The following is a 23,235-nucleotide window of genomic DNA, read 5'->3' on the forward strand; positions in this document are numbered from 1 at the left end:
CCCATTTACGCTGAAAAGCCACGTCAACAGAATGTCAACAGAAGTGAGAGAGTTCTGTTTTTTAAAGATGATGAAGTGACTCACTCACACACACACAGTCTTGTTTCTGTGAATTGTGAGGCCATTATATAGACTTCCATTCATTTTCTGGAGACTTGGCCAAACCTTAACCAGAACTACAGCTAGCCTAACCCTAACCTCAACTTTACCCTCACTTTAAAATGTAATGCTTTATGTTGTGGTCTCCAGCATTTGGTCCCCACAAGAAAGAGAGGTCCCCATAACATGAGTGTTTTGGTCCTCACAGTGTGGTATAAACCTGGTCCATACACATACACATACAGTCCATCTCTTGCTCAAATGTTAGGTATTTATACTTGTACATTGATTTATTTAATGTGCTGTCTTTTTTTCCTGAAATCTTTTTTTCTTGCTTTTGCTGTACAGTGTAAAATGTGTAAAAGCGAGAGTGGTGTGGATGCTAACAGGCTAGGCTGCTAACTGATGCTTTGCGTTGTCTATGTATATGTCTTATAAAGCAAAAAAAAATTACTTATTAAAATTCGAGCTTTCAGCAATTAATTAATTGTTTCCGAAACTACAAGAAAACACAGAATATTGTAATACATTTTTTTCACCAAATCTGTTTTTTTTTTTTCTTCTTTCTTCTTTTCTGTAAAATGGTCTATGCTCTGTATAACGGATCCTGCTGACTGTCAGAGTGTGACTCAGAGTAGCCTGTTTCACTCGGAAATACGTCATGTTAAGGAAGAAAAATGTGTTCTTTAATAAAAAAAAAATGAAGGCGTAATGATGTCAGATCTTTCAAGGAAACCGCTGTCAGTGATAGTATATGTGCAGCCTCTCAAAAAGTAAAGTGGGTGGGGCAGGCCGGGGCTTAGAATAAAAAATTATATTAAATCTGAGCACAACTCATGCCAACTATAACAATACCTACATTTAGAGCCAGTTATTAATTCAACCTACTAAGAAACTGTAGAACAGACTCAGTTTATATCACCATACCTACATTTAGAGTCAGTTATTCATTCAACCCAATGAGAAACTGTAGAACAGACTCAGTTTATATCACCATACCTACATTTAGAGCCAGTTATTAATTCAACCTACTAAGAAACTGTAGAACAGACTCAGTTTATATCACCATACCTACATTTAGAGTCAGTTATTCATTCAACCTAATGAGAAACTGTAGAACAGACTCAGTTTAGAGCAGACTCTGCATAGAACTGGTTGTTTTAACGTTACTAACTAGCTAAATGTGCTTTGCCATCTTTCAGCTAAGTGATTTTTGGTTTTAGTCTTACTGTATGTAGAGAGGAGGATTGTGGGATAGCGTTAGTCAGCCTGACCTTGTCTTTGCTCCTGTCCAGAGTGAGGCCAACAGGATGTGTCCAGAGCTCAGTTTCAGCAGGTCTGGATTAATAGCAGGGTTGACCTGCTGTCCACTCGTGCAGAACCTGGGTCAGCCTGGGGGCACTGCAGTCAGAGAGGATTCTGGGTAACCATGTATGTGGTTAACGGGCATCATGGATCATAAATCCAGAGAGGCAGTGTGTGGTGTGTGTGTGTATGTATGTGTGGGTTACATGGATTTGTGTCTTATGAAAAGGTGAAAAAATACAGCACTTTTTTTTTTTACCAAAAGGCATGCATTTCTCTGTTCCTCAATAGAAATAGAAATTCACTCAGATGTCTTTACATATTAAAATATGTTTGTCTTTTGTGCAATTTTTCTAAAAGAGAAGGGAAGTAAGACATACTGCAGCATTGCATGTTTAAAATAAAAAAGTAAAATGTTCTTTTTTGCTCATATTTATCCATTTATTTATAAAGCAGTATGTTGTGTTGAAGCTGTATGAGTGGACAAAATAAGCTCTATTTTAATTTTAAGATCAGAATGTATTTAGAACATAGAACCTAAACATTTAAATCACACAGTCTCCACAGAGTGAAAGGCAAGTATATATTTCGTACATCATTTATACAATCAAACAGTATGTATATCACATAGATGATGTATATCATATATACAGGCAATGTATATATATCATATATTATATATGGAGTCAGTGAGTATATATATATCATATATATTATATATGCAGTCATTGATAGTGTATATCATATATCATTTATATAGTCAATGACTAGATATCACGTCATTTATACAGTCAATGACTAGATATCATGTCATTTATACAGTCAGTGACTGTAGATATCATATGTTATTTATACAGTCAATGAGTGTAGATATCATATATATATCATATATACAGTCAGTGGTTCAGCTCCTCTGTGATTGTATCCTCTCAGCGGAGGTTCTCGAAGGGGAACTGGAGCGTCGCCAGACGGTTGCTTTTGTTAGTTTGCTGCTGGTTGATTTATCCATAATTCTCCTGCGAGCGTCTGTTCAGCGTTGTCTGCTGTAGAGCTGAAGGTTTCACTTTAAAAGATGTTTTAAAGTTTTAAAGCATTTTGAAACTGCTTTTTCCCCACCAGCTCTGCTATTCGGTGTTATAAAATGTGTTTAAAGTCGTTTTTTCTAATCTCTCCACAGGGCTACTTCCTTCTGTTTGAGTCCATGTTGGATTCTGTGCTTTTTGCCAGGGACATGTATCTTGCAGAAGGAGGTTCAGGTGAGTGTGTGTGTGTGTGTGTGTTTATCTACACTTATTTTGATTTTATATGTGTGTGTATAGCAGGTACTATTTGGGTGGTCGATCATTCTCAGCACTGCAGTAACACTGACGTGGTGGTGGTGTGTTAGTGTGTTGTGCTGGTACAAGTGGATCAGACACAGCAGTGCTGCTGGAGTTTTTAAACACCTCAGTGTCACTGCTGGACTGAGAATAGTCCATTAACCAAAAATATCCAGTCAGTATCCTGCCCTGTGGGCAGTGTCCTGTGACCACCAATGAAGGACAAGAAGATGATTAGCTCATGCTATACAGCAAGAGATGTCGTCGACAGGGTGGACCAACAACGCAGGTGCGTCTAATAGAGTGGACAGTGAGTGGACGCAGTGTTTAAAAACTCCAGCAGCTGTGTCTGATCCACTAGCACAACACATGCTGTATAAAACCATGAACATTCAAAGAACTGGTTGGTTGAACTTTGCATGGTGAAATCGGTCTTCAGATTAATGGAAAATGTATTATATGTGGTTCTACGTAGCACCAACAAGGATTCTCCTGTTGTTTATGAAGTCAAGCTTGTAACAATAAAAGAACCATTTTTAGTGCTATGTAGAACCATTTTTTAAAAGGTTCTATATAGAACCATGTACAATACAATCTCCATCAATCTGAATAACCATTTCACCATGCAGAGAACCATTTAATCATGCAAGTGGTTATTTGAGAGTTCATGGTTCTGTATAGAACCGTTTTCTTTACTAAAGACCCTTGATGAACCATCTTTGTAGATCCAATCTGAACACGAGATCAGAATAAAAACGATCTGACATTTTTATACAAAGACCTCAACATGATCAGTGTCACAAATTTGCTTAAATTGAATAGTGGCCTATAGGGGTGGGCAGTATGACAATATTTTATCAATTTGGACTTTTGTACCCTGCTCAATTACAAGAGTATATTTGTGAATATTATACATCTTTGTTGTTTCTGGACAAAAAAATCTTTTGTGCTCATATTTGTTTTGGTTTCATGAGGAAACTGTGTAAACCTCTAAATACAGATAAAAAAGGAGAAATCTGGTTTACTGTACGGTACAGTTCAGTCCATTCCACTGCATTTACAGAACACATGCACGCCTCAAGGCTTACAGCAGCGCAGGTGGCAGTACAGCCTGAATTCAGCATGACGGCAGAGTGATATTCAGCGTGCAGTGCGTGGATGACTGCCTGCAAGAATGCAGATGTGTGTGTGTGTGTGTGTGTGTGTGTGTGTGTGTGTGTGTGTAAGCTGGCTAAATGATCTGTGAGTGGCAGGAGTCTGGAGAGGTTTCGCTATCTGATCTTCACTGCCAAAGAAAGAAAGAAAAGAGAGAGGGCTTGAATAAAGACATCGCTGCCTTGAGCAATTGTCAGCTACAGTAGCTGCAGTATTGTTTGTCTCTGTGGACTTTTGTATATTTTATTCACATTTTCATTGAGAAGAATATTTTGCTGCCTTTCCCTCCAGAGTTCCTGTTGGGAATCAGTAAAGAACCTCTTCCTAGCTATGTGCTGTCTAGCCCACTGGCTGTCTGTTAGGACTGTTTGATTATGGCAAAAATCATAATCACGATTATTTTGGTCGATATTCAGATCACAATTATTTAATATACTTATTTGACTTAGGAAACAATATGCATTTATTGAACTTTAAAAAAATGTGTCTTTTTATAAGGATTCCCTTGAACTTTTAATATAATTCAACTGAAAAACAAAAAATAAAAGAAAGGGGTGCACTGGATTTATAACAAGACAAAATGAGAACATCATTGTGAAACAGAATGCAGCACAATAATAGTTTTATCTCGATTATTTTGTTTTCCTAATTGTTGGAAGCCAAAATCGTAATTGAAAATAAAATTGGATTAACCACCCAGCCCTACTGTCTTTCTCTAGCTGTCTAGCTATGCATCAAGTAAAAACAGACTAGCTGTCTGTTTATCTAACTACTTATCTATCTAACTGCCTATCTGCCTAGCTATCAGCTAGCATTTTAACTCATCTAGATACCTAGCTAGCTAGTAGGGCTGTATGATACCCACTTAAAATGCGATGTTTAATAAAGCTCTTGGATATCATAATGACAATATGAGAAGTGATAAATTCATATTAAAATAGTCTGCCTCTGACTGGATGTGACACAAGTACAGATTTTTTTATGGATGTGAAAACAGAAATCTAACTTACCTCTATTTTTAGCACAAAAAATGTATATTTATTTTTATGTAGGTGCACAAGTATGAATGAATATTTTTGTTTATTTATTTTTGTTTAATTATCAAATATGTCTGTTGTGACAGCAGCTGTTACTGCCTCACACACTTAAAACACAGCACTGTGTGTGAGAAATATCTTGATGTTTGATGTGTTTTACAGGTGTGTAGTTCAGGATGGAGGAGTGTTTGAGCTGCTGTCTGTGTTTTGTATTAGGCTGTATAGCCTATTGGTTAAGTCACTCAACCCCCGTAAGGGAGAGTGGTTTTCAATCCCAGTGCAGAGCAGCTCTTGTTAAGCTTCCAATGGTTAGCGTTGGTAATGTCTGTCTGGTGCTGTGTGTATGAGGTTATTTGATCAGTTATGTCATCGCTGCTCTTAACAGTGTGTTTATTGTGGAAACTCATATAAATCATGATAATGATAAAAATGCAGTTTATCGTACAGGCCTACTATCTTGGAACTATAGCTAGGCTGTTGAACTGTCTGTCTGCCTTGATAGAGATGTGTTTGTGTAGCTATATATCTAGCTAGTTATTTATATAGCAGCTGATCCATGAGTAAGGCTAGGTATCATTGATAACAATACTTCCACCTTGTTTTTTTCAATGACTTGTTTTAAGTACAAAGAGGTCATGTATTGCATTAATATAAATATTATATTATACCACAAAATAGAACGCTTATGACTTAGATGATCAATCAGCAGTCTAGATTTTGGAACAAGCATGATTATTAGACCGAGTATTGAAATTTGAGATTGGAACATGTTCATAATCAGTAGTTTTTAAGTAATTTGGTCAGCACCATAGGAGTATTGAATTTTGATACTCAGCCCTGTAAGGGTACTGTCCATGCAAATTTTAGTCCACCAAGGTACACACACCATAAATGTCAAAGGTTCAGCATGGTCCTTAAGGTTCAATTATTTTTTAAAGGTACACTACGTTTATTTTCCCAGATGAAAGGGGCATATTTGTACTTTTCATAACTTTTTATAGTTGGAAAAGAAAATAAAATTCTAGACCGCGTATATGGAGTCAATGAAACTTAAAGCATCACTATGTAGGACTTGGGGATTTGGAGACCTTTCTGATGGAAATATGTAATTGCACTCAATGTGTGGAAGAGCGTTTTGTAGCATCTGTTGTGTTTTGGACCCCCACAAATGAATGAATCTGACTTTTGCGAGTTGATGGAGAATTCAGAGAGAACTCGGTGAAGGACACGTCTGAGGATGTAAATGAATTATCTACTGTTGTCATCACATCTTTATCAGTATAATGATGATTTTGAGATCATTCGAGACCTAAACATTGAGCTGGACCTTCTTTTTAAATCTGAGTGTGTGACGTTAATACCTAGAGGTACAACGTGGTGTGAAAACTCGCCTGTGACTTAAATAATTATTTCAGGCTTTACAGGGTGACACACAGCAGCGCCTGCTCACCATATTTCAGTGTGTTCTCCACACTCAGTAACTACAATTCTCAATTTAAACAAAAATACTACATAGTGCTGCTTTAAATAGAACTACAACAGAATATGGTGCAGTTATGATCCCTAACTAATGACACTGTCGTAGGATGCCACCTCTGCCGCAAGTTAGTTTGTGAAATTTCTGTGCTGCTAGATCCGCTCCAGACAGCTGTAAGTGCTATTATTGTGAAATGGAAGCATCTAGGAGCAACAACAGCTCAGCCACAAAGTGATAGACCACACAGACTCACAGAGTGGGGCCGCTGAAGCGCACAGTGTCTATCCTCTATTTAATCACTCAGTATTGAGTTCAGGATTAACTCTGGAAGCAATATCAGCAAAAGAACTGCATGTTAGGAGCTTCGCGAAATACGTTTCCATGGCCGAGCAGCTACACACAAACCTAAGACCAAAATGCTCAATGCCAAGCATCAGATGGAGTGATGTAAAGCAAGCCGCCACTGGACTTTGTATGAGTGGGATTGTATTCTGTGGAGTGACAAATCACGCTTCTCTATCTGGCACTCTGATTGATGAGTCTGAGTTTGGCGAATGCCAGGAGAGCATTATCTGCCTGACTGCATTGTCCCAACTGTAAAGTTTGGTGGAGGAGGGATAATGCTATGGGGTTGTTTTTTAGGGATTGGCTTAGACCCCTTAGTTCCAGTGAAGGGAAATCTTAATGCTTCAGCAGACCAAGACGTTTTGGGCAATTGTTCGCTTCCAACTTTGTGGTAACAATTTGGGGAAGGCCCTGTTCTGTTCCGGCATTACTGAGCCCCAGTGCACAAAGTAAGGTCCATAAAGGCATGGCTGGGTGAGTTTGAGTTTGGTGTATAAGAACTTGACCGGCCCTCACAGAGCCCTGACCTCAACCCCATCAAACGCCTTTGGGATGAACTGGAACGAAGATTGTGAGCCAGGCCCTCTCGTCAAACATCAGTGTCTAACCTCACAAATGCTCTTCTGGATGAATGGACAAAAATTCCCACAGACACTCTCCAAAATCTTGTAGAAAGCGTCCCAGAAGAGTGGAAGCTGTTATAGCTGCAAAGGGAGACCAACTCCATATTAATACCTATGGATTTAGAATAGAATCATAAAAGCTCCTGTAGGTGTAATGTGTAGGTGTCCTAATACTTTTGTTCATGTAGTGTGTCAATTCAGCTGTGATATAGCTGTGAAGGAGGACTAAGGAACACAGACTGAAGTGCTCTTTAAACTGCTCATACAGTGACAGTCTTTCAGAAACACTGTCAGGCTGGAAACTGTGCTCAGTATTTCTGCTGTGTTTGTGCTCCGTATGGCAGGCTGGAGGCAGCTCTACACCTATGTGAAGCAGATTGATTTCTCAGCCTTTCTCGGTTTCGTGGTGTGTCCGAGCAGCATTACTTACTGCTGCCCCCCACAGCTACTCTCTCTCTCTGTTATAGGACCATAACCTGCTCTCCTTCTCCTCCTCTCCTGTTGTCTTCTGATCATTAACCTCTCTCCTTCATCCCTACACATCACTCACTGCCCCCATGATGGAGGATTTTTTTCTTCTACTCTCCCTCTTAACCCCTCCCCCCAGCCCTGCCTCAGCCCCACCCCTCCAAAACTGCCCAAGCAGAACCTCTTCACGGCCGGCAGTGACGGGCTGAGTGTGTGTATATATGTGTGTGTGTATGTGTGTGTGGGCTGGGGGGGTGTTAGGGTGCTTGACGAACGGGCCATGGGCACCGAGTCGAGAAGGACACAGATGTCATAGCTATGAATCATGGGACATGGCCCCTCCTGCCTCCCGCTTCTGCCTGCTGGTGTGGGACAGTCCTGTTTTCTGCCTGATCAGCACTCACTACTTTTTCCTGGGACACTTACTCACACTGTCACTAATCGCAGAAAAATGGGTTGACATCTTCTTGACAGGAGTCTGCGTGTGGCTGTTCACACGCACGCTTCTTGTATAGTTCTGATGCCTGAGGCACCAGAATGTAACTGCTGGACTATTTAAGGTGGAACGGGACGTTTAGTTAACTAGCTACCGAGACAATCAGCAAATTACTAGTGATTTTTTATGCTTGTTATTAAGGCTGTGCGATAAAACAATAACGATAATTATCGTGATATCCTCAGTGGAACTGTAAGAAAGGTTTGATAAATTTTCGATATAACAGACCAGTCTCACACCCCCACGTTCTAGCGACAGCCCTGGTGGCATTTTCTACTTCAAGGAAAGCAAAACTTTGCTGTCAGAGAGGGCACACTTCCGAGTTTAACGACATGAATGGGGGGGGGGTGCGACGAGTAAAATGAGTTGCCAAATATACTTTAGCAATGTCTGAAACATGGAGTTATACATTCCCTGTTTGAGTGGAGCGATTGGCGATCTGTTCTCCTGTGACCAAGTGTAAGTGACTAGATCAGTGGCGTAACTGTACTGTCCTACAGTGAACTCACCTCTTTCCTTACATCCTAACAAGCTTTAGCAGCGTTAAATCACGTCTGCTCCTCACAACTACAGCGCTGTTACAGGGCTCGGACAGTCATATTTTAGTATTAGTGCATTCCCGAGCAACGAAAGTGAAAGAAAGAAGTGGGTTCATGTTAGTTACAGCCTTGATTTAAACGCAAGTAAACTGAGGAAGCTGTGAGGCATTGGAGAATGCTACTTTCCCATGCCAGCTGTTTTTAGCATCTGGCTAACTTGAAGCAGCGCTCCGTCACTCGCACAACACGGTGAATTGATGTTACTGTAGATCAAACAAGACACAAAAGCACAGATTTCAGTTTAAATGTACCTAAAAGGAGGACTCTGTTTGTCTGCTGTGAGAGATTCACACTGCAGTTAATGCTTTTACACAGTGAGCATCAGATATATTGCGGTTCACCCCTCAAACTACTATGATAGAACAGAGAAATCCAGACGTCGCTAGCTGGTGTCTGAATACTGTGATATGCTCTGACATGGATGTGGTAGAAGTGACGGCTGTAAGGCGGGTGATCCATCACTAACCTACCGAGCCAGCTAATGTTTGCTGTTCGTATTAAGTTGACGTTGTTGAGAAACTAAACAGTTTAGCACTGTTGTTGGACACTTGTTTAGCATTTGTAACTGGATAGCCTAGCACTCGTCACCAGACAGCTAAAAATAATCTGTTTTCTTTTTTAAATTATGACTGTTACAAAAATTGCGGTTGTGCTTTTCCAGCTGATAAAACAGCTGATCAGAAACTGACAGATTTGTGAAATGTTCCACTGTTTTGCCAATGTTTGTCATGTTCTGACCATAAAGTATAGTTTAAAACCACAATTAACCACTCAGGAACAAAAATCAGTCTTCAAACTTGAAAGAAATAATGATTTGACTTTTATTGTGATATGTATTGATATTGAACGATAAGAATTTTGTTTATCATGACAACATATGTGGCCATATCGCCTAGCTCTACTTGTTTTGAACAGAGAAAATTTTCACATTTGTGGGTTTCTTTGGTCTCTTACGCAGCCAGTTTTTCTTTTTTTTCTCATATTACTCTGTTTGGAGTGTGTCTCTGAAAAGCCTCCGTTTGGAGGGCCATGTAGCCCTACCACTTCACCCCACCCCTTTATCTAAACAAGAATCAGGACACCCTAACCCTTGATGTGAACACGCAAAATGGAGGGGTAGGGCTGAGTGGTAGGGGCGAGGGGTGAAATGGGATTGGGCCTTAGACACAGCTAATACAACATTTGGCCTAAACATTCGGATAAAATCTGTTTATATATAAATTTAGTAGCTTTTTTTTTAACCCAATTTTCTCCCCAATTTGGTCGTCTCCAATTCCACCCGCTAGTTAGGACTCCCCCAATCACACGATGCTATCAACGTTAGGAGGGTGAAGGCTAACACAGGCTTCCTCTGAGACCTGTGAAGCCAACCACTGCTTCTTTTCATCCTGCCGTTCACGCAATGTCATTGGACAGCCGAACACGCTCGGAGGAAAGCGGCAACCGCCAGATCTGTTACGTCAGCTAACAGACGCCTGCGCTGACTAGCATTGCGCTGAGTGATGGGGGGAGAAGGAGGGGCCATCCCACCCACCCAGAGAGAGCGAGGCCAATTGTGGACTCCCGGTTATGGATGGCTGTAGCATCACCGGGGGTCGAACCCGCGATCTCCTGATGATAGGGCCAACGCTTAGACGGTTGCACCACTCGGGAGCCCCAAATTTAGTAGCTTAAACAGCCTCTGCAGAAAGTTCGGGTGGAAAAGGCGCTGCTAATGTAAATTGCTTTTAGTAAATAAAGACAATTTAAAGACAGTATCCTTAAAATGTGCTCTTTTTGAGGTCAGCTTTGTGAGAATTCATGGTATTTATTTTAATGTTAAGTTTTAAAGTCACATCTGGTGTGTATAGCTGTGATGCGGAAAGAAACGCTTCCAAATATTTAGCATTTTCAAATCAAATTTCTGAGTCACTTTTTCTTATCCCATTCAATGTATAACAGCCTTTAAAGTCCACCAATTAGCATGATGCTAACTGCATGCCTAAATCATACTGTGTGTTGTTAAGTAATCCCTAATAGTCTTGATGATGTGGTTTCTGGCACTGTAAATGTCTGCGGGTCCATACTACAGTTCTTCGTTCATGTTTACAGATTAGGCTGAGAAGAAAATGCATACATTTCATATATAGTTTCGCTTTAAACATGAGGAATCCTCAGCACAACGTCTACATGCTTCATTCAGATTTATACAGGAAACATGGCCGTGATGCTTGCCCTGTTCGAGTGGGCGTGTAATGGCTATATTATGTAGGAGTTAATGTTTTCACTTCAGTCATTTTCTTCATTTGTGCCTCTGGCCCGTTTTTGGGTTTTGCTCAGTGACCCTGGCCTTCATTAGCTGTGTAACTATGAGCGTTAGCGGCTCATCCATTAGCATGTAGCATTGCTCTGACTTGTGTAGCCCCCCACAGCTGGAGGCGAGGCAAGTTTTGAGTGCTTTCCTTATTGCCAACCATAAAAAAGCATTAAAAGTGATGAATGTACTGATGAATGTAGAATTTTTATGGTTATGACCATCAGTTGAATTCTGTTTGCTGGAAGCTCTTTGGTGCTTAAGCAGACATTTGTTTTCTTTTAAAATATACGTAAAATAAAGACGGTTGGTCAGGAGGATAATTAGGACATGGTCATGCTACATGGTAATGAATGGAACGTTATATGGCTGTAAGAACTTCCTGTTCACCTTTTTACATTCAAATTGCTCTGTCATTCGGGTTTTCTTTGGGGGCTATTTTGGCTCAAAATGCTCTCGGTGGACCCCTCCACCATGAATGTATTGAAAAAGTGGATTAAAATACATTTTAGGCCAAAACTTTCATTTTAGGCACAGATCTATCATAAAACAATGTGTCAGACATCAGACAGTGTATTCATAACTATTTCATTTAATAACTTTCTGTGAGGGAGCTTTTAGAGCAGGATGTCTAATTCCTATCACCACCACTGTGAACAGTTCTGACTCGGTAAGTTAATCTACAACAGAGCGTTTCACACCAAACCACTCTGAATGACTCTGTTTACATCTTAACCACTCAATTATGCACATTTTGAAAAATTGGTGTTCTCCTTTAAATAGACAGGTTATCACTGTGTTATTTAATCCAAAACTGTGCTTTCATCGTTTTTTTAGTGTTACGCCAGCACATTTTTACTCCAAGTTCAGTTTGATCTCAGTTTGAGTGTGTAAAGTGTTTTACTGCTGTTTTTATTTTAGCTTTAGTTTAGTTTAAGTTCACTTACTGAATCTTCCCATCAGTAGTGAGCATTCTGTTGTCTTTTCTTCAGTTTATCCCAACTGCTGTAACATCAGCCTTGCAGCAGTGGGCGACACCGAGAAACACCGCGACCGCATTGCATTCTGGGACGACGTGTTTGGTTTTAAGATGGAGTGTATGAAGAAGGCGGTTGTACCCGAGGCTGTGGTGGAGGTCCTGAAACCAGAGACAGTCATTTCAGAGCCAGCGGTAATCCAGGTGGGCGCAGAGAAAGCAGCAGTGCTCAGATGCTTTCTTTAAAGTGATAATTTGGTGAAAATCTAACCCCCCCTCCCCTTTCCTCCTAATGTGGTCAATCTTGTCTTATCTGTTTAATCAGCATGTTGATTTCAGTACGGACTGAATTTAGAACAGTAGCTATTACAGAATAACAGTTCCTAACTTCATAATCTTATCATTAACTCCAGATAAGAAAACAGTATCACACATCCTAACTAGACTAAATTTCCTATATACTGTCCTAACTTCAGGATAAACCCCAACAGTGTCCCAACATCTGTTTAAGCTACTACTAGCATAATGACGCTACATTTATTTATACTGTAAAATGCTGCTTTCACTTGTCAGATGTTTTTCTTTTCTAACTCTACGGTGACAGTCTTTTAGAGTTTAAAGAACAACTCCACACAATCTGTGATGATTTAGGAATGCAGTTAGCATCATTCTAATTGATATTGTTTAAGCTTCCATCACTTGCTAGCTACATTAGCCTCGTAGCTCCAGTGCAAAGACTAAAGAAGCTAAACTTCAGACGTCAAGCATGTTCTGCCTGATTGACTACATTTGGGGAAGAGGGGAGGTGGACTGGGTAAATATGATTTTACATAACTATAATGTTTTTACTTTATTGAATGGTTATTTTATATACCAGGATTGAAAAGGTAATCATATAGAGGATAATTCATAGTTGAAGAATTCACAGGTATAAGTTTTTTACAGATATGTGTTTGCAGGAATTGATTATAGAACCGAGGGGACCAACACGCACCTGACCAATCAGAGGCAACCAAATTTCCACGTGTTGTGACATAACAACCACAACTTATTGGCAGTCTGGTACATTAAGAGGTCAGGCCTCAAGCCAGAAAAAGTGGATATTCTGGTCTTCTTGGTAAAAAAAAAGTTCTCTGAACCACAATTATTAGAAAATACAGGTAATTTAAATTGCAGTCACAATATTAGTCAGAAAAATTGCAATTAGATATTTTCCCCAAATCATTCAGCCTTAGGTAATGCCATCACCTGAGTAAATCGCATGAATAAATAGCATTCGGTGTGTAATGGCCTTTATAAATTGTTGTTCTTAAACGTTATTCAGTGTTAAGTTCACTTCCTACCCCATGCAGTCCATGCAAGGAAACTAAGCTACAAAGCCAGTTATGAATTTAATGTGTTGTGATGTCACAAAAACCAACACATTTGCACTTATCCACCTATTCAGCCTACAGTAGTTTAGCCCTGCCCACTCACGCAGAAGTTATAAGGAGTGTTGCAGCCTGGATTGCTTTTTAAGTGAGGCACAGTCAATCAGACCAGTGCTCATTTACATATTTCAGCCTTTTTAATTCAAATTGATTATGATGTTTCCGACACTGTATGACTCACTGTTATCTATAAATATGAACAGGATCAGCTACATTTGGGTTTTTTGTAATTGTGTGAGTTAACTGTCTCTTTAAGAACCATAGCAGTGTTTTTCATGTCATGTGTTCAACAACAAAAATGCAAGTGTAAAATCTCGTCCTTCGTAAAAACCTTGGTTGTGGCAAGCAGTGAGAATGAAACATTGATCTGTCTCCTGCACGCTGAAAAATTTTACATATCTCACAGATCAAGTCTAATAACAGCTGTTGGCCCTGGTCAGGAACCCTTAAAATGGATGCTATCTTGCGTGGAATCTCGTTAAAATAGCAATGGGACGCTTCCTCTAGTGAAGGAACGTGATGTGTGTTTTATAGTAGGCGAACATTAGGAGGTGTCTGCTTAAAGGGAAATTTCACCAGTTGTGTGGTGCATAATTCAGTGTTTGAGATGTAATCAGAGTGGTTCAGAGTGGTTTGGTGTGAAATGGTTCAGATGTCTTTACAGTGGTGGTGATAGGAACCAGGGGTCGCCATGGCTACAGCATTGTTTGAGTTTAAAAAGTACTGTTTACTCCTCAGTCAATACAGTCCATATGCAGAATATACAAATATATCAGTCTTAAAGGCAAAGTAACAAAAACTGCCTGTTTAATTCTCAGGGATAAAGAGAGGCTGGAGATTGGTCATGTAGAAATGCATTAGGACTATTTTTGGTGCGTAAAACCACACAGACGTGTAAGTGGACCTCAGGGATAAAATACAAGAGAATCTTAGACTGTGAGCTCTTTAATCTTTTCTATACAAATTAGACTTTAACTTTTTTCCTTATTTTTCCCCTGTAGACGTTAGACTGTAATGCTGTGACCATCTCTGAGCTGGAGTTTACTGCAGATTTCAACCTGAAGATAACAGCCAGCACACACTGCACTGTGAGTGTATACACACACACACACACACACACACACATATTGTCGAACCATTCTGTATACCCCCTACATTTCAATTACTGAACCTGTGAACTATGATATTATGAGATGCCTGTCATTTCCCTATAATTTCCAAAACATGCTTATTGCACTGCAGACTACATGTACGCTGTACGCTTAAGATCCACAGAACATCTCTGGAGCCAGTCGGAATTTCCCTCTAGTCAATCGGAATATCCCTGTAGTCAATCGGAATATCCCTATAGTCAATCGGAATTTCCCTAGAGCCAATCAGAATATCCCTATAGTCAGTCAGAATTTCCCTAGAGCCAATCAGAATTTCCCTAGAGCTATTCAGAATTTGCCTGGAGCCAATCAGAATATCCCTATAGTCAGTCAGAATTTCCCTAGAGCCAATCAGAATTTCTCTAGAGCTATTCAGAATTTGCCTGGAGCCAATCAGCACTTTGTATGCAATCAGAGAGGAGGAGCTAAATACAAACGTTTTCAGCTCCAGCGTGAGAGTGACAAGTGCTAGTGAGACAGAGAGAAGTTAAAGCCACCGCACGGTGGCCAAAAATTCGAACCTTTTTTTTCAATGAAGGTCGGTACACTCTGAGTCGATGTGCAGCGGTGCTTGCGACTCCGGCACCCGGTCTTTTAGGTAAATAGCTACTAAGTTACATTAGCTAACGTTACTAGCCTAGCCTTTTTCAGCTCATATCTTTTAGCTCGAAAACAGCCAGTCTGTGGAGAGGTAGTTGATGCTGAACACTTTATTTTATCCAGTCTGCTATGTGTTATGATGCAGCGCACCTGGTGTGTGGAGGCCTTTACAGTGTCCCGCACAAATTTCAGCAGCAGTGTAACTGCCCAAACTTTACAAAACATCACAGAGAGAAACTGGAAGCGAATTGACTCCCTCAGTAGCTCTGTTTAATTATTTTCAATTCTTAGGAGAAGGTGAAGCTCCTAAGAAGCACTTTTAATTGTAATGTTTTTCTCCTCATGATTTCATACAGTAGAGACAGAAACCAGTCCAGTGAGTCACGCCCACATTTTTCTGAACGGAAATTTTATTTGTCTGTAGGCGGAATAAAGAGTTCATTGTTTAAACAGTATTATTTTTTATATAAAGATACTGAAGCCGTTACTATGGCCCAACACCTTGATACGTACCAAACTGTGGGCCCACTGTACTGTTACATCACTGACACACATGCACACACACCTCAATCTGGCTACTAATGAAGGGTGTCAGGTGTGAAGATTAATTAGGGGCGGGGTGATGGATGAGCTGTTTGATTGGCTGAGATAGGTCAGGTGGTTCAGACACCTGCATGATTGATAGACAGTCTACAGGTGAAGGTAATGATAGCATCCGGAGGCGTTTACCCCAGTTACTTCATAAACAGAGCTCTGTTTTTGCGTGAAACACTGAGAGAGACAGAAGCGCTCGTCCTTTAGGAGTACACAGTTATTTCTGTCAAATTGGTCTACATTCAGTTTGCATACACAAATATAAAAGTTGGGATGCTGTGTAAAATGTAAATAAATGTAAATAAAAACAGAATGCAATGATTTGCAAATCTCATAGACCCATATTTTATTCACAGTAGTACATAGAACACATATCAGATGTTGAAAGTGAGACATTTTTGCAATTCATGAAAAACATTAACTCATTTAGAACTGAAAAAAAAATTGGGACAGGGCCATGTCTACCATTGTGTAGCCTCCCCTCTTCTGTAAACAACAGCCTGTAAACGTTTGGGAAGTTCACACCACGTGCACTAATGCACCCCTATACCATCATGGGTGCCAGCTTTTGAACTGTGTGCTAATAACAAGCTGAGGGGTCTTTAGCCTGGAGGACACAGTGTCCATGATTTCCAAAAAGAATTTAAAATTTTAATTTATCAGAACACAGGACACTTCCCCTCAGTCCACTTTAAATGAGCTCAGGCCCAGAGAAGACAGAGGCATTTCTGGGTTGTGTTGACATATGGCATCTTCTTTGCATGATACAGCTTTAACTTGCATATGTGGATTGTACAGCAAACTGTTTTCACAGGCAATGATATCTGGAAGTGTTCCTGAGCCCATGCAGTTATTTCCACTACAGAATCATGTCTGTTTTTAATGCAGTGCCGCCTGAGGGCCCAAAAATCACAGCCAGCCAATATTAGTTTTAGGCTTTGTCCCTTGCATACAGAGATTTCTCCAGATTCTCTGAATCTTTTAATGATATTATGTGCCGTAGATGATGAAAAGCAAAAGTTCTTTTCTATTTTACGTTGAGAAACATTATTCTTTAATTCTTGCACTATTTTATCATGCAGTCTTTCACAGAGTGGTGAACCCCTCCCTATCTTTACTTCTGAAAGACTTTTTTTATACCCAATCATGTTACTGACCTGTTGCCAATTAACCACCAGGTGTGGTTTTTAGCATTACACAACTTTACCAGCCTTTTGTTGCCCCTGTCCCAACATTTTTGAGATGCGTTGCTGCCATCAAGTTCTTAATGAGTTAGTTTTTCAGGAAATGATAAAATGTCTCACTTTCAACATCTGATATGTGTTCTGTGTTCTATTGTGAAAAAAATATGGTTCTATAAGATTTTCAAATCATTGCATTCTGTTTTATTTACCTTTATTACATTTTACACAGCATCCAAAATGTAATAAATGTAATTTGGAATTGGGATTGTATTTAGTTCCATAAAAAGATGTTATCGTGTTAAAAGATGTTAATTTACAAAGTGGTGATCATAGGGTAGCTTATTTATTTATTTGTTTGTGTTATGAAATTGTACTAAAACCCGAAAAAAACAAACATACCTACCGAGCTAACATAATGTAGATTGAAGCATAAAGCGATGGTTTATTTACAAATTAAAGTATTTTGGAAGCCTCATAAAGTTACGACATGGTAAAAAAAGTGAATTATATTAAATAATAAACTGTAATGATCTATTTATAGTCAATTTGTGTCCAAAAATAACTGTGAATATTTATCTGATCAGTCAGATTTAGTTGCTTGGTGTTAATCAAAACCCTTAATTTTTACAGATTCTGACAAATACTTTGAAATTGTGAATACTAGCATCATACTACACACTTTAGAAAAGGCAGTGGTTCTTTTTAGAACCATAAGTTCTATATAGAACCATTTGCATGCTTAAATGGTTCTTTGCATGGTGAAAATGTTCTTCAGATTGATGGAGAATGTGTCGTATAAGAAGAGCGAAAAATAAAAAATAGAACCTTTTTTGAAATTGGGTTCTGCTATTGTTACAGTGCCAAAAGAGAACAATTCCCTTTATTAAAGAACCCATAAAGAACCATTTGTAACATCAGAAGGAGATTTCCAAGCAGACATCTAAGCTCTAAGTTGTTCTGCTGTAAATGTAAGGCTCACAGTCTTAAAAAGATGCCTCTTCAAGCACTCTTTAGTAAAGACAATGGTTCTATATAGAACACTACATATGAACAGTCATATAATTTTTTGCATGCTTAAATGATTCTTTGTATGATGAAAATGATGAAAAATTCTTCAGATTGATGGAGAATGTGTTCTATATAGAACCTTTTTTTTAAAATGAGTTCTGCTTTTGTTCCAATATCAAGCTTGTAACAATGATAGCACCTTTTTGGTGCTATATAGAACCATTTTCAAAAGGTATTATATGCACTCTTAAATAAGGTGGTTCCTTACTAAAGAAAGTGGTTCTTTATAGAACCATGAACACTAAAGTAACCATTTGCATATTGCTTTAGTGGTTCTTTGCATAGTGAAAATGTTCTACAGATTGACGGAGAATGTGTTGAATATGGTTCTATATAGAACTGTTTTGAAAATAGTTCTATGCAGCACCAAAAGTATTCTGCTTGTAACAATAGAAGCCACATAGAACCATATGTAACACATTTTCTATCAATCTGAAGAACATTTTCACTATGCAAAGAACCATTTAAGCATGAAATGGTTCCATATAGAAGGCACGGTTCACTGCCTTTACTAAAGAACCTTTTGAAGAACCAACTTTAATCATTATATACATGCATCTGCAACATTTTTATTTTTAATATATTTGCAACAAAATTAATCTTAAATGAATGTTGAAGATGTTTGAATAGTGCTGTGTACATCCTGAGAAAGTGTAGAAACAGACGGAGAGTGAGGAGGAGAGACAGAGTGAGGGAGGACAACAGTGCTGGTGGAACCGCAGGTGTAATTTTTCTTTCTTTTCCCGTTCCGCCGGGCTTTGTTGTGGTCACACTCCTATCTCTGGCTGCGCGTATTGCTTTTATGGATTAATCAATACAGCGTTATTATCTCTTTTCCCCTTTTGGAGTCTCGCTGGATTAAATGGAGTTTGTAAACATCCTCTCATTTTTCTGTCTGTGTCCATAATGGAAAAACGCCTCCCTCTCTCTGTCCGTGCTCCGAGCACGTGTCGGCCGGGTTCTGTATGTGAAGGCGGAGCGGGAGGCTGAGCTGCTCCATGCTGGACTGACGCTGATTACAGCGTAGAAATTACTCTGATAAACGTGAGTAGAGTGGCGGGCAGTGTTGGGTAGCTTGTCCAGTTGGCATTATGTAGGTGTGTGAAGCGTGTGACGGAGCGCATGCTTTTATTCTCCCGCAGACACTCCATTCATCACATCAGCCTGACTAACCTTGCATTAAATGAACAGAGCAGCCCGAACTGCAGCGCCTCTCCAGCACAGAGACTGATAACACTGCAGCACACATAGCACCCTCTCTTTTTCTTTCCCTCTCTCTCTCTGTCTGTCTCTTCTCTCTCTTTCTTTTTTGCTGTCTCTCTGACTCTCTCTCTCTCCACTCTCTCTCTCTCTCCCTCCCTCTCTCTGTCTCTCTCTCCACTCTCTCTTTCAGTTCAGTTCAAAGAATCTTTCTTTGTTTCTTTCTCTCTTTCTCTCTGTTTCTCTTTCTCCCTCTCTATCACTCTTTCTTTACCTTTTTCGCTGTCTGTTTCATTTTTTCCTCCCTACTTTATCTGTCCTCTTTCTCTTTTCTCCTCCTCTTCCTTTGTGCTCCTCTCTCTCCCGTTCTCTCTCTCTCTCTCTCTAATGGGAGAGTAACCTGATATGGTTTATTTTATTCTCATTATTATTGTCATTGATTTTAACTTGCTGTGTCAACATCTGTGTGTACAGATATGTCTGTAAACACTGTATTTCCATTTTGAAAGAAACTGACTGAGAGAGAGAGACAATGAGAAAGAGGGAAGGAGAGAGAGTAAAAAAGAAAGAGGGAAGGAAAGAGAGTAAAAAAAGAAACAGGGAAGGAGAGAGAGTAAAAAGAAAGAGGGAAGGAGAGAGTAAAAAGAAAGAGGAAAGCAGAGAGAGTAAAAATAATGAGGGAAGGAGAGAGTAAAGAGATAAAGCTCTGTGTTAAATATATGATCCTTAAGCTACATTTCAGACTCTGCTTGTCTGTCAGTCTGTCTGCGCTGACTGTGTCCATATGCAGCTAACTGTGCTCATGCCAACGTGTGTTTGTGTGTGCTCAGTCCTTCCTTCCGATTTAAACCCGTTTGTTCTCTTCCAATGCGGCGGAACGTCTGACAGTGCGAGCTGCTGGAATTCCGAAAGTGGAATTTGATCAGTGATTCCCATAGAGTGTGCTGGTCAGTGTTGGGGGAGTGCGCGCCACGGCCTCGGTGTGTGTAGTGCAGGATGTCCGAGTGTGACGGCTCACACAGGCGTGAATAAACCCCATCAAAAGCGCATTACCCGCAACCCCCCATATCCTTCCACCCCAAAGCCCCCACAACCCCCGCGCTGTATAATTGTATTAGGCTGCTAACATACGATAGCGCCGTGATGAATTACTCCCGCTGCCGTTAGTCAGGGTGATAATTATTAATTTTCCTGCTCCTGTTCCTGCGCGTCCCGCGCCGGCCGACGCTCCAGACTCATCACTTATCCCGACACGTCCTGCAAAGACTGCAGGCTTTAATAGGAATTAAAAAGCATTCCTTTCAATCCATCCTGCTCTTTTTCTTCTCTCTGCTTTTGTCTCTGACTAATTTTATACTTTTCTTCTTCTGTTGAGGACTGTAGGTGAATGAAATAGCAAAAATAAGATATTATGAAGGTGGAGGTTTAACTACATTAACCTGAGGAGCATTAATGTTCAGTCAGATTGACCAGATGCATTTTTAACCAAAAAGTAGTTAGTAGTTTTCTCCATAAACATTAACTTTTGATGGATTGATTGATTTTTTTATTAGACCATTTCAGATTTTTTTAATTCTAAGGGATCAAACATGTTTAATTAAAAGAGAGGGGGAAGGAGAGAGAGCAAAAAGAAAGAGGGAAGGAGAGAGAGTAAAAAGAAAGAGTGAAGGAGAGAGAGTGAAAAGAGGGAAGGAGAGAGTTAAATGAAGGAGGGAAGGCAAGAGAGAGTAGAAAGAGGGAAGGAGAGAGTAAAAAGAGGGAAAGATAGAGTAAAAAGAAAGAGGGAAAGAGTGAGTAAAAAGAAAGAGGGAATGGGAGAGAGTAAAAAAGAAAGAGAGAAGGAGAGAGTGTAAAAAGAAAGAAGGAAGGAGAGAGAGTAAAAGAGGGAAGGAGAGTGAGTAAAACATCTTATAACTCATATCTTTCCCCCTTTTTTATTCTTTAGAAGTTCTTCAGAAGTGCTGTTAATGCTCTTTGAGCAAAGTCTTATGCGAAAGATGAAATTAGATTAAAGTAATTACATTTATGAGAGAAAAACAGTTAAATTTGACCACTTTTGAGGTCCAACAGTGGAACCTTCTGTTCTTCTCAGAATGATGATGATCTAACTGCACATGATCACCCTAAAATGTAATAAATTGCCAATAAAGTAATAAGCTGTTACATTATCAGTAAAAATGTTATTACACTGTCAGTTAAGACTTTATATTACATTATTGGGAGTTATTACATTACTGGGTTTTTTACATTTTTGACCAAGTTAAGCACATAATCTTATTATATTTCTGGCTGTTTTTACATTATTGGGAAATTATAACAGTATTGGGCTGCACAGTTTAGACATTTGTAGTGTGAATAAAGAAACTACGGCAGAGCAGATTAACTGCAGGTGAGTTTTAATATGCTTGTACTCTTGAGAAAGAGAGACTAAAGGAAAAGAAAAATGTAAAGACAAAAGAGAGGATCAGCAGAAGAACTAGGATCTAATAAATACAGAAAGAGCAGACAGAAAGAAACTCACTGAGTCAATTTTTGTATGAAAAAAGAAAGTCAGGTCAAAGTTTATTTATATAATTCATATTTTAAAACAAATAACATTCACTGCACAAGCAATAGATATATTAAAAAATCGAAACAGTCAGTAATGACACAGAAAAGTCTGAAGATGTATTTCTAATGTGGTTCCTAAACTAACAATCCAGCATCGGCTGTAATGTAGCAAGCATGGTGCCACAATACAAAATCACCAGACATGTCAATACAATCATTTAAATTAACAGTAAAACTGCTCACCATCTTTAAACATTTAAACCTAACTATTAAATACATATTTTCTTTCTTTATTTAACCACTTCCTAATAAAATGTCCAAACCCTCACAAGCTGTCCACCAATTTTAAGACTTCCTGGCAACCAGTTCTACACCTAAAGGTGTCGTTACCTACTTTAGGAACCAAATTTGGAACCTTCTTCTGTTAGAATAGCTGTGAATGTCTTCCTCCTGAGTAAAATCATTTTTAAGACACAGAGGAAGAGTTCCATGTACAATCTCATATCGCTGCTGTCGGGACGAAACCTCATATGTCCAAAATGATAACTTTACAGGAGAAGGAAAAAACATACTCTACTTTTAATGTAAGCCAATGGAACCAGACATTTTCCCGAGTTCTGCATGAAATTTGCACACAGTGTAAATGGCAAGAGACATTTTCAAATTATGTCTAAAACTGAAAAACAACAAAAATGGAAATACGAGGTTTTATTTCAACAGCAGCGATATACATCACACAGTTCTATCAAATGACTCTAACTTTTAAGCACCCAAGCATTCCATAATGAGATGATTCCAGGTAAGGGAAGATTAAAGTAACCCTGATTTGTTTTGAGAAGTTTGAAGCCTGTTTTTAATGTAATTAATATCAATTTAATATCAATATTTAGTGTAATCAAGTTGTTCTTCCATTATAATTGTTTAATCGTAATAATCCACTTATTTTTCATTAAAAATGATTTTATATATTTATTTTGTGCATTGGCAAACATAGGCATTCTACACATTTGTTTTATTTATTTATTTAAACTTTTTTTAAACATTTTTGACATTTTCTGTTGATTTAATACAAACAAAACATCGACTCTTTCTATTCAGTTCACAAGTCTAGCATTGAAAATATTTTTCCTGTATTTTTAAACTTTGAAACAAGTCAGTTTGACCTGCAACAAACAGGAGGGTTAAATATGGAATGTTAGAATATGTCGCTGCTGTGGGAACAAAACATTGTATCTAAAAAAAAAAGGGGGAACTTTACAGGAGAAG

The 23,235-nt window shown here is 39.1% G+C and overlaps 1 protein-coding gene across 1 annotated transcript in view; it reads left to right on the forward strand.

Moving 5' to 3' along the window:
- Positions 1 to 23,235, forward strand: part of prmt3 (protein arginine methyltransferase 3) — a 104,247-nt gene that overhangs the window by 54,436 nt on the left and 26,576 nt on the right. Inside the window, exons 11-13 of the mRNA XM_036586376.1 lie at positions 2,582 to 2,660; positions 12,209 to 12,396; positions 14,624 to 14,710. Of these exons, the coding sequence (XP_036442269.1) occupies positions 2,582 to 2,660; positions 12,209 to 12,396; positions 14,624 to 14,710 (354 nt within the window). The remainder of the gene's footprint in view (positions 1 to 2,581; positions 2,661 to 12,208; positions 12,397 to 14,623; positions 14,711 to 23,235) is intronic.

Source organism: Colossoma macropomum, unplaced genomic scaffold, assembly GCF_904425465.1.
Source record: "Colossoma macropomum unplaced genomic scaffold, Colossoma_macropomum, whole genome shotgun sequence".
Taxonomy (NCBI): Eukaryota; Metazoa; Chordata; class Actinopteri; order Characiformes; family Serrasalmidae; genus Colossoma; species Colossoma macropomum.